The sequence below is a fragment of the Saccopteryx bilineata genome, chromosome 3 (assembly GCF_036850765.1).
Source record: "Saccopteryx bilineata isolate mSacBil1 chromosome 3, mSacBil1_pri_phased_curated, whole genome shotgun sequence".
Classification (NCBI taxonomy): domain Eukaryota; kingdom Metazoa; phylum Chordata; class Mammalia; order Chiroptera; family Emballonuridae; genus Saccopteryx; species Saccopteryx bilineata.
Window position 1 is genome coordinate 117,611,322 of NC_089492.1, and position 13,033 is coordinate 117,624,354.

General features: G+C 35.6%; 1 protein-coding gene and 1 non-coding gene across 3 annotated transcripts in view; both read right to left on the reverse strand.

The window, feature by feature from the left end:
- Nucleotides 1–13,033, reverse strand: part of USP34 (ubiquitin specific peptidase 34) — a 287,003-nt gene that overhangs the window by 151,838 nt on the left and 122,132 nt on the right. For both annotated transcript variants that reach the window (XM_066267204.1, XM_066267203.1), the window contains exons 17-19: nucleotides 11,984–12,099; nucleotides 11,771–11,898; nucleotides 843–932 (exon numbers count right to left, since the gene is read on the reverse strand). In XM_066267204.1, coding sequence (XP_066123301.1) covers nucleotides 843–932; nucleotides 11,771–11,898; nucleotides 11,984–12,099 — 334 coding nt within the window. The remainder of the gene's footprint in view (nucleotides 1–842; nucleotides 933–11,770; nucleotides 11,899–11,983; nucleotides 12,100–13,033) is intronic.
- On the reverse strand, nucleotides 4,615–4,794 carry LOC136332836 (small nucleolar RNA SNORA23). Its single transcript, XR_010730968.1, has one exon. It is a non-coding gene; the product is annotated as a small nucleolar RNA SNORA23 (small nucleolar RNA).

Genomic DNA, 13,033 nt, shown 5'->3' on the forward strand with positions numbered 1-13,033 from the left:
AAAGAGGAATAAATAAGCAGGGGCTATAATTCAGAAGAACTAATTTCATCCTATTTTAAAACTACAATGCAGAGTTCCAAGAATTTTTAAAATGATATTTATTTTGAAAGCAAGCAAGTATAAGTGCTCTTACCATCTAATCTTAGATTTGAGAAGATATTAGATAAAAAGCCATCTTATTTGACTTCACAAACAAATTCTTCAAAAGGTCTAATTTTTCCTAAAATTTAAATGTCTCTGAAATCTCTCCAAAACTCTGTTTTGAATAAAGAAAGTAACACATTCTTATAAATTAATAAAGTGCTTGTGATATCTAACTTTTTCTAGACTATTACTAAAAACTGGATCAGTTTCACAAAGGACTTATCCTTAAAGAATTTTTTCATTAATCATAATTTCTCTATAAAGGTAAAAAAGTAATAGGGTGATGTCAAGATTATCCCTAATATGATGTAATGTCTAGAATGAACTGCTAATAACACACAAAAAAAAGACATCCTGTAGTGTTTACTTTAGCGTGGATCTTCTTCAGGAGTTCTTTAATATGGCCAGATATACTAAAAATCTCCACCAAAAAATTAGAGCATTAATTGCTACAGTATTTTTCTCAAACTACAAGGAATACAAAAGTCAAATTTTCCTACTGATAGGGATATAATTTCCATGGAGCTAAGTGGAAGATACACCACTCTAAGAAATCTAAGAAAATATTTGAATCACACAAAAATCAAATTTTCCCGGTAGGGAATAAAAGCCAGCAACAAAATTACTCTAAACCTTGTATGATAACTATAAATTAGAAAAAAATCTTTAAGCTGAATACATTTCTTTTATTTACTTACATTGTAATCCAATGTGTGTCATAACTGCTCCCAAACTGCTGAAAAGTACCAAAAAGTTTTGGAAGAAGCCGAAGTGAAATTACTACTGATCTGAAATAGCAAAAACAGGTATTCATAGAACAAAGTAATTTTAAATAATATCAGTAATTCTGGCTTTTTAAAAAATTAAACTATTTAAAATCTTAAATGACAAAGAATTTAATAAAACTTTATATCTTATAAAACATACAAAAAATTTTCTTCTAAAGTATAAATTTATTTTATACATTGGAACAAGAAATCAAGTTTTAAAATTCCAATCCAAGACATTTAAAGTAAAATACACTATAAATATCTGAGTATAAAAGCAAGTAAAGAACATTTAAAGGTAAATGTTTTCTTTTTCATGAAAGTACATATTCTTGAACAAGTCATAGGGGCTTCTGAGATCTTAATCAAGAGAAATAGGAAGCAGCAGCTTAGGTGAATTATCTAGAGCAGGGCTTCTCAAAGTTTAACGTGTACTGCCTGACCAGGTGGGTGGCGCAGTGGATAGAGCGTCGGACTAGGATGCGGAGGACCCAGGTTCGAGACTCCAAGGTCGCCAGCTTGAGTGTGGGCTCATCTGGTTTGAGCAAAAGCTCACCAGCTTGGACCCAAGGTCACTGGTTCGAGCAAGGGGTTACTCGGTCTGCTGAAAGCCCGCGGTCAAGGCACATATGAGAAAGCAATCAATGAACAACTAAGGTGTCGCAATGCACAATGAAAAACTAATGATTGATGCTTCTCATCTCTCCGTTCCTGTCTGTCTGTCCCTGTCTATCCCTCTCTCTGACTCTCCGTCTCTGGAAAAGAAAAAAAAAAAAAGTTTACCATGTACCTGATTCACCTAAAGGAATTTTGTTAAAATGCAAATTCTGGTTCAGTAGGTCTGAGGTAGTTCAGAAATTTTGCATTTATACCGAGATCATCAGTGATAAACTGCTGGTTTGTGAACCACATTCTGAGAAGCAATAATGTAGAAAACTTTGTTTTTTCCAAACTATCCCATTTATCCCTTTCTCCCTAATTCTTATTTTATATGATTTGCATACAAGTTGAGAATCACTGTATCAGGAGCCATGTTAATAATAAGACACACCAAGCCCTGGCTGGTTGTCTCAGTGGTAGAGCGTCAGCCTGGCGTGCAAGAGTTCCGGGTTCGATTCCCAGCCAGGGCACACAGAAGAAGTGCCCATCTGCTTCTCCACCCCTCCCCCTCTCTTTCCTCTCTCTCTCTCTCTCTCTCTTCCCCTCCCGCAGCAAAGGCTCCATTGGAGCAAAGTTGGCCCAGGTGCTGAGGATGGCTCTGTGGTCTCTGCCTCAGGTGCTAGAATGGCTCTGGTTGCAACAGAGCAACGCCCCAGACGGGCAGAGCATCACTCCCTGGTGGGTGTGCCAGGTGGATCCCGGTCGGGTGCATGTGGGAGTCTGTCTGACTGCCTCCCCGTTTCTAACTTAGGAAAAATACAAAAATAAATAAATAAATAAATAAATAAATAATAATGACATACCATTTACTTCAAGTATGAAGGAGCAAATAAGGGATTGGAAATTGCTCACATCTTTATTATATGCAGCTTAAGTGTCTGTTTGTCGCCGATAGCTTATTGGTTGCTTGCGTAACTGTACTAGCCAATGGGGTGAAGTTGCCACGGCTGAACGCAAATTGAGCGGGTCAGAGGGAAGGTGAACATTTGTTTGCACTGGCAATCATCTGTTTTACATAAAAACTATGTCTTAACGTAATTTCTTTTAAGAATGCCTCCTAGAAAATACAGCACTGAAGAGGAGAGAAAAGGAGCTAAAGCTGCACAAAAACGGCTTTCTCGACAAAAAGAAACCACTGAGCAGAGAAAGACAAGGCTTGCTTCAGTTGCAGAGCGAATGCGTCTTTCTCGGCAAAATGAGACTGATGAGCATAGAGAAACAAGGCTTGCCTCAGATGCAAGACAAAAAAGCCTGTCTCGACAAAATGAGTCCCTTGAACAAAGGCAGGAGAGAAATGCAAAAAAACGACAGAGTAATGCTGACTGAAATGCAAAAAGGATTAAAACAGTTTCAAACGGAGAAACTTTAATTTTTGAGCATTCCTCTGGTGACATGAATATTAAATGTGAATACTGTCAGTCCTTAAACTTCAAGTTAGAAACTAATCGATTTGACCGTTGCCATTTCAATTGAGACGTAGACAATTTCCTGTAAAACTTGCCTTTGCTATGACCATCAATAAGTCTCAGGGCCAAACGCTTAAGCGTGTTGGCATTTTTTTACCTGAGCCTGCATTTGGACACAGTCAACTTTATGTTGCTTGTTCAAGAGTTCGTGAAAGAACGGACGTAAAATTAAAAATAATTGATGGTCCTCTGCAAGACGAGCTTAAAAATGATGGAAAGATCTACACAAGAAATGTTGTGTACAAAGAGATCTTTGACATGTGAATTAACATTTTATTATTTAAATCACCTTTATTTATTGAGCTAGCGGTGGCTCTTAAGAAATGTACCGCCAGTGGTTTACTTCATTGCACTCTACTTTTAAGCAATTAAGCAAGTAGAAGCAGGAAACCCCATGGGGCACTAAGCAAAGGGGCGTCCTCGCTACCTGCCCTGGGTAATTCAGTTTGAATTAGCAGACACCTTTGCACAAATCATTTTAATTACAATTTATAATATCTATTGATAGAACAGCGGTCATTTCGTATGACCGCCGGGCTTTCTAGTTCAAGTATATCTGAGTACGCTTACCAAAAAGGAAAGGGTATAGGAAAGCTATTGATATACAAATCCCAGAAGTAGTAGTAGATAAGGAGGCTGGCTCTAAGCCTTGAAAGGAGGACAAACTCTAATGAGAATTTCTATTTTTAAGCTCAGAAGCCAATATAGCTTCTTGAAAGAATTTTTAAAAGGAGAAATGTTGGCACCCTTACCACAAGTCTGGTATACAAGTAAGTCCCACCAAAATGGCTACTCTTAAAGAGTATCAGAGATATCAGAATACAAGGTTGAGTGGGAAAGCAACAGTGGTGAATACTGAGTGGTAGAAGTTAGAAAAGAAAGCTTCCTCTTTATGAATGAAATCCAAAGTACTTAAATTTTGACTATAAAACTCTCTGTGATGAGTACTTATTCCTCCCAGCAGTCAAACTTAATTTCCATCAAACTATCTCTTTGCCATCCCTTCAACACACACAAGCTCATTCCTCTATTTGGAAATGCTCTTTACCTAAATATCTATCTACAGGACTCTTTTCTTTTTCTTTTTCTTTTTTTTTTTTTTTTTTTACAGAGAAAGAGTCAGAGAGCGGGACAGATAGGAACAGAGAGAGATGAGAAGCATCAATCATCTGTCTTTCGCTGCAACACCTTAGTTGTTCATCGACTGCTCTCTTATATGTGCCTTGACCGTGGGCCTTCAGCAGACTGAGTAACCCCTTGCTCAAACCAGCAACTTTGGGTCCAAGCTGGTGAGCCTTGCTCAAACCAGATGAGCCCACGCTCAAGCTGGCGACCTTGGGGTCTCGAACCTGGGTCCTCTGCATCCCCGTCCGACGCTCTATCCACTGTAACACTGCCTGGTCAGGCATCTTCTCATTTTTATTCACAATTCCTCAAGTGTCAACAGAAAAGATGACCATGACAACTCTATATTAAATTACATGCTTCCATTGCCCCAGGAACCTCTTTATTCCTCAATTCCTTCCCGATTTATTTTTTTTCATCATCCTCTAAAGAATATTCCTTTTTTTTTTTTTTTCTGTGTGGGAATTTGGAGGCTGGCCACTGGGAAATTATGTCCATGAGACAACACTACACCAGTACTATGATCCCAACTTACTCTTTGGCTTACGATGTTTGTGTGGATAGCAAGTAAAGAATATTCTTTTATTTAATGTTGTTACCACTAATATGTGCTCAATGAGAGCAAAGACTATCTTATTAAAAATCTCAGCAAAATGTGCACGCTCAATATATACTAAACAAATAACGAACCAGCAAAAACCTTAAAAGCAAGATTTTCAAGGAATGAAAATGACACTCATTTAAATGCTATATAACACTCATGAGGAACAAGGATGAAAAAAAAAAAGAAAAACCTACCCAATGACAAAAGAATTAGCATGTTAGCAGAATGTTAAAGCGTCAAAATCACATTGATACAGACTAAGAAGTACACAGTGAAGAAGACAGTGCCTGATATCCAGTAAGTGCAAAGTAAATATTCCTCAATTATTTAAAAAGATTAACATTTTAAAGTATGCTTTTAAATATTAAAAATTTTAATATTATTCAGCAACTTGCACTGTAACAAGTTTGCACTGTAACTGGAAAAACAGACCATGAAGAATCAGAAGAATTTTAGATACTTTATCTAAAAACCTTTGTCAAAATTTCAAAAACATTTGTGAAGTTTTTCTTAATATTAAAAACTTTTAAAACTTGAACAATATATATTTAACATGATTTGCACACATACATATATAAATTTGACCTAAGGCGGCAATTTTCAACCTTTTTCATCTCGCGGCACACACAAAGTAATTGCTAAAATTCTGCAGCACATCAAAAAATACATTTTTTGCCAACCTGAGGGGGGGAAATGGTATAATTTTTATTCATTCCCACTGGACCACTTTTGTTGTATGGCTGTTGTCCTTTTTTAGCAAGAGAGACAGAAACTGAGAGAGAAACAGGGATAGAAAGGCAGGAAGGGAGAGAGACGAAAAGCATCAATTCTTCGTTGCAGCACCTTAGTTGCTCATTGATTGCTTTCTCATATGTGCCTTGACAGACATATGTGGGGGGGGGGGGGTTGTCAGCAAAGCCAGTAACCTCAGCATTCCAGGTCAATGCTTTATTCACTGCACCACCACAGGTCAGGGTCAACAATGTTTTAAAATACAAAGAAACAAAGACTAGAAAGAGATGCCATTTCTTATTTTCTTTAAGAAACTATGGCAAGTCTTATAATATACAACAGTTGTATATTTTCTGAAAATCTTATTTTATCTTTTACAGTCCTAGATTGTTTAAACATACTCTCCAAATTTTCTAAATAAACATTTTTTCATTTTATATAATATAATGTAGAAGCAAACATATGATGCTTGACATTAGAGAATAGGAAGCCGGGCTTTGAATGGACATTGGCTGAGTGGATAATAGTGTAGTTCATGTAAAAGCAGAACCAAAATAGAAATGTGGAAATGAGACTTATCTTCCCTTTATTCCTACCTTAATAGGAATGCTTTATTCCATAATTTATAATACAAACACTGAATTATCAAGAAATGATGACAGGTCCTTTCCAGATGGTTCAGTGTATAGAGCATCATCCCAGTGCGTCAAGGATGCAGGTTTGATCTCCCGTCAGGGCATATACTAAAAGCAACCAATGAGTGCACAACTAAATGAAAAACTAAATGGAATAAATTAGTGCTTCTTTCTCTCTCTGTCCAAAACCAATAAACCAATTTTTAAATTGGTTTATGATTACATATTAGATGACTAAAACATGTTTTTCCCAAGATTATCAAAAAAAAATTTTAATTTTCTCTTTAAAAAATTTCCAAGAATACAGATGCATTTATAACACATTGTGTTATAAATTTAAAAACACTTTATAAGAAATTACTAAATCTAAATTCAAAGTGATCTTCAAATATTGCAACTTTTTTTTTTTTTTAGACAGAGAAAGAGAGAGTCAGATAGGGACAGACAGGAAGAGAGAGAGATGAGAAGCATCAGTTCTTCGTTGTGGCACCTTAGTTGCTCATTGATTGCTTTCTCATTCGTGCCTTGACGGGGAAGGGAGGGAACTATAGCAGACTGAGTGACCCCTTGCTCGAGCCAGTGACCTTGGGCTCAAGCTGGAGACCTCAGGGTCTCAAATCCGGGTCCTCCGCATCCCAGTCCGACGCTCTATCCACTGCGCCACCATCTGGTCAGACCATTGCAACATTTTTTTTTTTTTTTTGTATTTTTTCTGAAGCTGGAAACGGGGAGAGACAGACACACTCCCGCATGCGCCCGACCGGGATCCACCTGGCACGCCCACCAGGGGCGAAGCTCTGCCCCACCAGGGGACGATGCTCTGCCCCACCAGGGGACGATGCTCTGCCCCTCCGGGGCGTCGCTCTGACGCGACCAGAGCCACTCTAGCGCCTGGGGCAGAGGCCAAGGAGCCATCCCCAGCACCCGGGCCATCTTTGCTCCAATGGAGCCTTGGCTGCGGGAGGGGAAGAGAGAGACAGAGAGGAAGGAGGGGGGGGTGGAGAAGCAAATGGGCGCTTCTCCTATGTGCCCTGGCCGGGAATCGAACCCAGGTACCCCGCACGCCAGGCCGATGCTCTACCGCTGAGCCAACCGGCCAGGGCCACCATTGCAACATTTAAACTGGTAAATTTAACAGGAAAAATGATATCATGTACATACTGGTTATAAAATTAAAATCAGTAACATGCAAAATGAGGAACATAATTTATCTATTTGGTGACAATAATTAGTATTTCAATGTTCAAGCTTTGATTGCTTAATGCTTCCAAAACTCAATATATAAAAAGAACTGTCATATTCAAACTTGTATTTCACAAATTCTTCTAAGCATGAAACTTTCAAATACCAAGACACAATCTTAGACAATGTGTTTAAGTCAAAAAGGCAATGATCCAGAGTCACAAGATACTAATTTTATTCTCAACACAAAAAGTTATTACCCTAAACTGCCCTAGTTCTCTGCTTGATTCTTAAAAGTTTTTGTTGTAACCAGAAGTTTGGGCCACTGATTTTCAACCTGTGTCCCTCAAGAATTTTTAAACATGCAATTTCTGACAATTTAGTTAGGGGCACTTACCTCTTTTCTCTTAGATTGTCAAATAAAAATTGACAACAACCAACAGAACAAAAACCATCTGGTGGAAATGATTCAAATTTTTACCTATTTTTTCTGTCAGGTCAGCAAAAAGTATATTTTTGATGTGCCAGAGAATTTCAGTTATTAGTTTATGTGTACCATGAGAAGAAAAATGATGAAAATCGCTATACTAGGCAATAGTGTGGTGTTCCTTTAAGAATCGCCAATCCAACTATATGTTGCCTTAGTAGAATGGATACATTTGCTGATGATCTTGACAAAGTCATGTTTGGGCAATTTTTTCATAATCCTGGACTCTGAATTTTAAGAAGACTGATGTGCTCTTCAAAGTGCTATTTACTCAGTCATTATAAATTATAATATAGGGGTGGGCAAAATCAGCTTTACCATTGTGAAACACAGTTTATTCTTATATTATTAATTATTATTGTAGTATATCTCTTTCTATACAAACAACTCTATATTCTAAGAGTTGACATAAAATCCTATAAATAATCCAGTCATTATAAACAGAAAAACATAACCAAAAAAGTATACAGTACCATCCATTTCTTAATTATCTGAACCTTTATTCATATAAACAAGATCCCTGACATATGCAATCATTTTACTCAAGAAATCATTTGTACACAAAGACAATAAATTTGAACACATGGGTACAAGTACCTACAGGGAATAAATTCAATTTCTGGGAGGCCATAGAATGTCAGGGGTGTCTAGGTACAAGATGTAGACCTCCTTTCTAGTAAACATCAACAGCAAAGAGGCTACTACCAACTCCAACATTACTACCCTACTCACTGGACAGCAGTCTTATCTCAATTATCCTTGATATAAACATTAAGCTGATAAGTAATAAGTTTTTTAATTGTAGGAGCTACTTTTCTGCCTCATGCTCTCACAGTATGATAACATTCTGCAAACAGCTTCTACTATGTATTTTTGCATGTAATTCTAAATTTCATGCATTGCATAAATGTTATTTTGTGCCTTATAAACCAATCAGCCAATGGATAAATGTGCACAAGGCACACACTGCATAACACAGAGTTAGATTATGCATGCATCTTTTTTAAAGCAAGAAAGAAAGAGACAGGAAAAGAGAGGAATGAAAAGCACCAATTCTTAGTTGCAGCACTTGAGTTCTTCATTGGTTGCTTTCTCATACATGCCTTTACCATTGGCTTGAGTCAGTGACCTTGGGCTTAAGCCAATGACTTAGGCTTCAAGCCAGCGACCTTTGGGCTCACCTATTGACCATATGGTAATGTCTATGATCCCATGCTCAAGCCACCAACCCCACACTCAAGTTGGTGAGCCCATGCTCATATCAGATGAGCAACCTTGAGGTTTCAAACCAAAGCCCTTGGTGTCCCAGGTCAATGCTCTATCTGCTGCACCACCACCTGGTCAGGCTAGTCAGGCACTTTTTAAAAAGTATTTACAATAATTCCATATAAATAATAAAATTATAAGCGATTTATGGGAGACTATAATTTTCTTTTTCAGATTTGTTTCTGAGAAGTAATGAGTCCAAATATAACTGTTCCAAAGAAAGCTACATAAATTTAGTTTAACAATCAAAACTACCTCCAGATTTTAACACTGTCTGGGGGGGGGGATCAACCCCACTGAAAACTACTAATTTATTGGGCAATCCAAATTCAAGTGGTATACAGAGTATTTGCTGCATATATCACAGACTGAAGAACGGCGCTATGCTCTAACTATTGTCACATATACATATGCCTAATGACTTTTATAGTAAAACTAGCATGATGTATTTAGCAACTCTGAGTCAGAAAGTTTTAGGGCAAAATTAACTTCAACATAATGGTTATGTTTACTAGCTATTCAAAAAATCATTATGTAACTGACTGGAGTACAGAAATTGCCCCAAGCAAATGTAAAATACTATATTTCACCCTCAGTTAATTTGGAGATGGTCAAATTCAAATGTAATAAAAAATCCAGATTGACAGTTTTAGTTTTATACAGATTTTTCCTTTTGCCCCTTTTATTTATGAGAGAAATAAATGCTCATGGTGGAAAAAATGGAAAACAGAAAAACCTAAAGAAAAAATAACTCAATCCCAACAGGAAATAACCATTTTACATCATATATTGCTTGCAATCTTTGTAACAGATTAGCCTATGAGTACATGCCTATGTCATTACATAGTCTTTGAAAAAGGACTCTGAAAGGCTACATGCTATTTCATCTTTCACATAGTTTTTTCCCTTCTACTGGAGTATAACATACATGCAAAAATATACATAAATCTTAAGTGACCGTTCAAATATTAGGAAATGAACATACCTGTTCAACCAGCACTAACACCAAGAAATAAGTCACAAGAAATAAATCATTACCAGCATAGCAGAAGCTTTTATTGTGCCCCTTTCCGGTCACCAACAACCCAAGAGTAACCATTATTCTGACTATTAAATATAATTTTTTTGTTTTTAAACATTATAAAATTGGAGTAAAGAGACAGATCTGGCTTTTTTCACAAAACATTATGTTTTTCACTAAACACTGTTTGTGAGAGAATCATCCAACAATGAAGTTCATTGATTGTTACTGCTATATAGTATAGTATGTCACTCAAGAGTCCAAAATTTGATTTTCCTTTTTATTCTTTTTTGGCATTTGGATAGCTACATAAAAAATATTTAGTTATTTTCAATAGAGTTGCTATAAACATTCTTGCATGTATCTTTTGGTAACCATCAGATTAATTTCTCAGGGCACATACTTAGCAGTGCAAACAGTCACAAGGTATACACATGCACATATGAGGAATATAAAATTGATAGAATCATTTTAAAAAGCTGTTCAGGGGTTTCACAAAGACTTTTATAAGACAATTAAGGCTCTGGCTGGGTGGATCAATGGATAAGGCACCATGGATTCAATTCCTGGTCAGTGCATATACGAGAAGCAATCACTGAGTACATAGCTAAATTGGACAAATAAGTGAAACAGCAAGTTTATGCTCTCTCCCCCTTGCACTCTCATTCCCCTTCCTCTCAAATCAATGGATAAAAATTTTTTAAAAAATTAACATTTTAAAATTAACTGCTATAATACCTATGTAAATGATGACATATATCCAACCATTAAAAGCATTCCTTTTACACAACATATGCCAAATGAGAACTGTCCACTAAAAGAGATTAGTAATTTCTCATACCTACTTAAACAAGCAATTTTCTATTGTGATTGTTTAAATTATAGCCTCTGAAGACCAAAAGTAGAAAATATTGCGCATACATTTCCTAATTCAATTAGGTAAAAAAAATTATGAAGCACTTAAATATTCAGTAAAGTTAGACATTTATAGCAGTCCTGGGGAAGGTAAGCTGAAATATTATTAACATATTCAAGTAATAATTGAATTCACTATACCAGAAAATGAAACAATGTCAAAGCAGTATTAGACAAGGAAAACATGAAATTATATAATAGAACAGAAGTAAAAAATAAAAGAAATCAAGGAACTTGTAATCATCTGAGCTCTGATAAGACTCTAACTATATGGCAGAACTCAAACTAGAAAAAAAATATTAACCTAATTCTTTATACACCACAGAGAACAAGACACAAATGATCCACCCAAATGAAAGAACAATGCCATTATAAAAATGTTTATTTTTTACTTCACTTACCTTATTTAGCTTTCTTTGTATATAATATGATACAGTTCAAGAACATTTATTTAACTGCAATTTGAACACAGAGTAATCACCACTATGTTCCCAGAGTCAAGAAGAAAATAAGTATTATTATTATTCCTTTGTTTCTCTTGGAGGGAATCTAATCAAGAGTGTCAAAAAAAAATGCTGAGAAAGGCAAGACTGGCTGATAAAATATGAACCCTGTAAAGGAAGTCTTTAAACCTAATATAAAGAACACAATTACTAAAAATATAGGTTGATAATGGCACATTAAATGCTATGAATTCACGAAACCTAGTCAATAATACACATAATGAACTTCGACTACTACATAGAAAATGTTAATTCTTCTTTACCTGTTGTTTCCTAAATTTTCAAGGCAACCTTCTATGAATCTCATTCGAATCTGTCTATCCGTAAACCAACATACTAAGGAACAGAGAAGTTTCTCTGCTTCATTTATTAATCCTTCAGAAAGATTAACCTACAAAAAATACATAAAATTACTGTTAATCCTGATTGCATTTTACTGTACTATTATAGTCTTTTAGTTCTATTGAATAACTTACTGCATCATCATCTTGAACTATATCCCACAACAGGGTGTTTCCTTTCTTGCAAACATTATCCAAATTAATGTCTGTCACAGCATTACTGTTGAATTGATGTTTATGAACTGCAGGTCCTGAGGGGGCAAAATATAACATACTATAGAGAAAACACAGCTGACTAAAATTGTGAAGTGTACTATAAAATTCATGTTAAATCAAAAGTTTAACAATAAATAACTTTATATAACAAAATAAAAATACAAGATCATCATAATAGTTGCTTTATGAATGGCAAAGAATAGTATTTAAAGTTTGATAAGACTGAAGTGAAAAAAGAGTTTTCTTTTCATAGATTCTTCACTATTTCTAATAAGTGTAACTATTAGATATTTTTTCACATGTCAAGAGAATGGTACATAAATACATGAAACCCAAATTAAGCATAAAGAAGACAATTCATGTGTAATAAGTCTATATATAGCTAAGGGACATTCCTCTAACTGACCTTCTGTATAGTGTCTTCTACTCCTACATTAAAAATATTTTTTAACTAGAGATTTACCCAAAACTTCAAATTCAAATATTCTATTATAATAATTCAGACTCTCTGAGTACCAGGTTAAACAAACTGTTACTAGTTCTGTTATAATTAAGCAAAAAGCTTCCTTGTTTTTGTCTTTTTAAATAAAGCGTTACCATAAAATTTCCCTAATGGATTGTACACGTACATTGATTTTGTTAAAATGAGGATTGTACAACCATCACTACACCACAGATTTAGAACACTTTCATTCCCTCATACCTAATTACAATTAATCCCTGATCCCATTCCCAGCACTATTGTTAATCTATCCTGATAAATCAGCCTCTTCTAGAAATTTGTGTAAATGAAATGATATAGTATGCACAGTCTTGTGTCTAACTTTGTTCTCTGAGGTTCATACATGTTGAAGCACTTATCAGGAGTGTGTTCCTTTTAACTACAGAATAGTACACTTTATATGTGGAAATAGTGCATTTTGGTTAAAAATTTACCAGTTAACATTTGAATAGTTTCCAGTTTGGGGC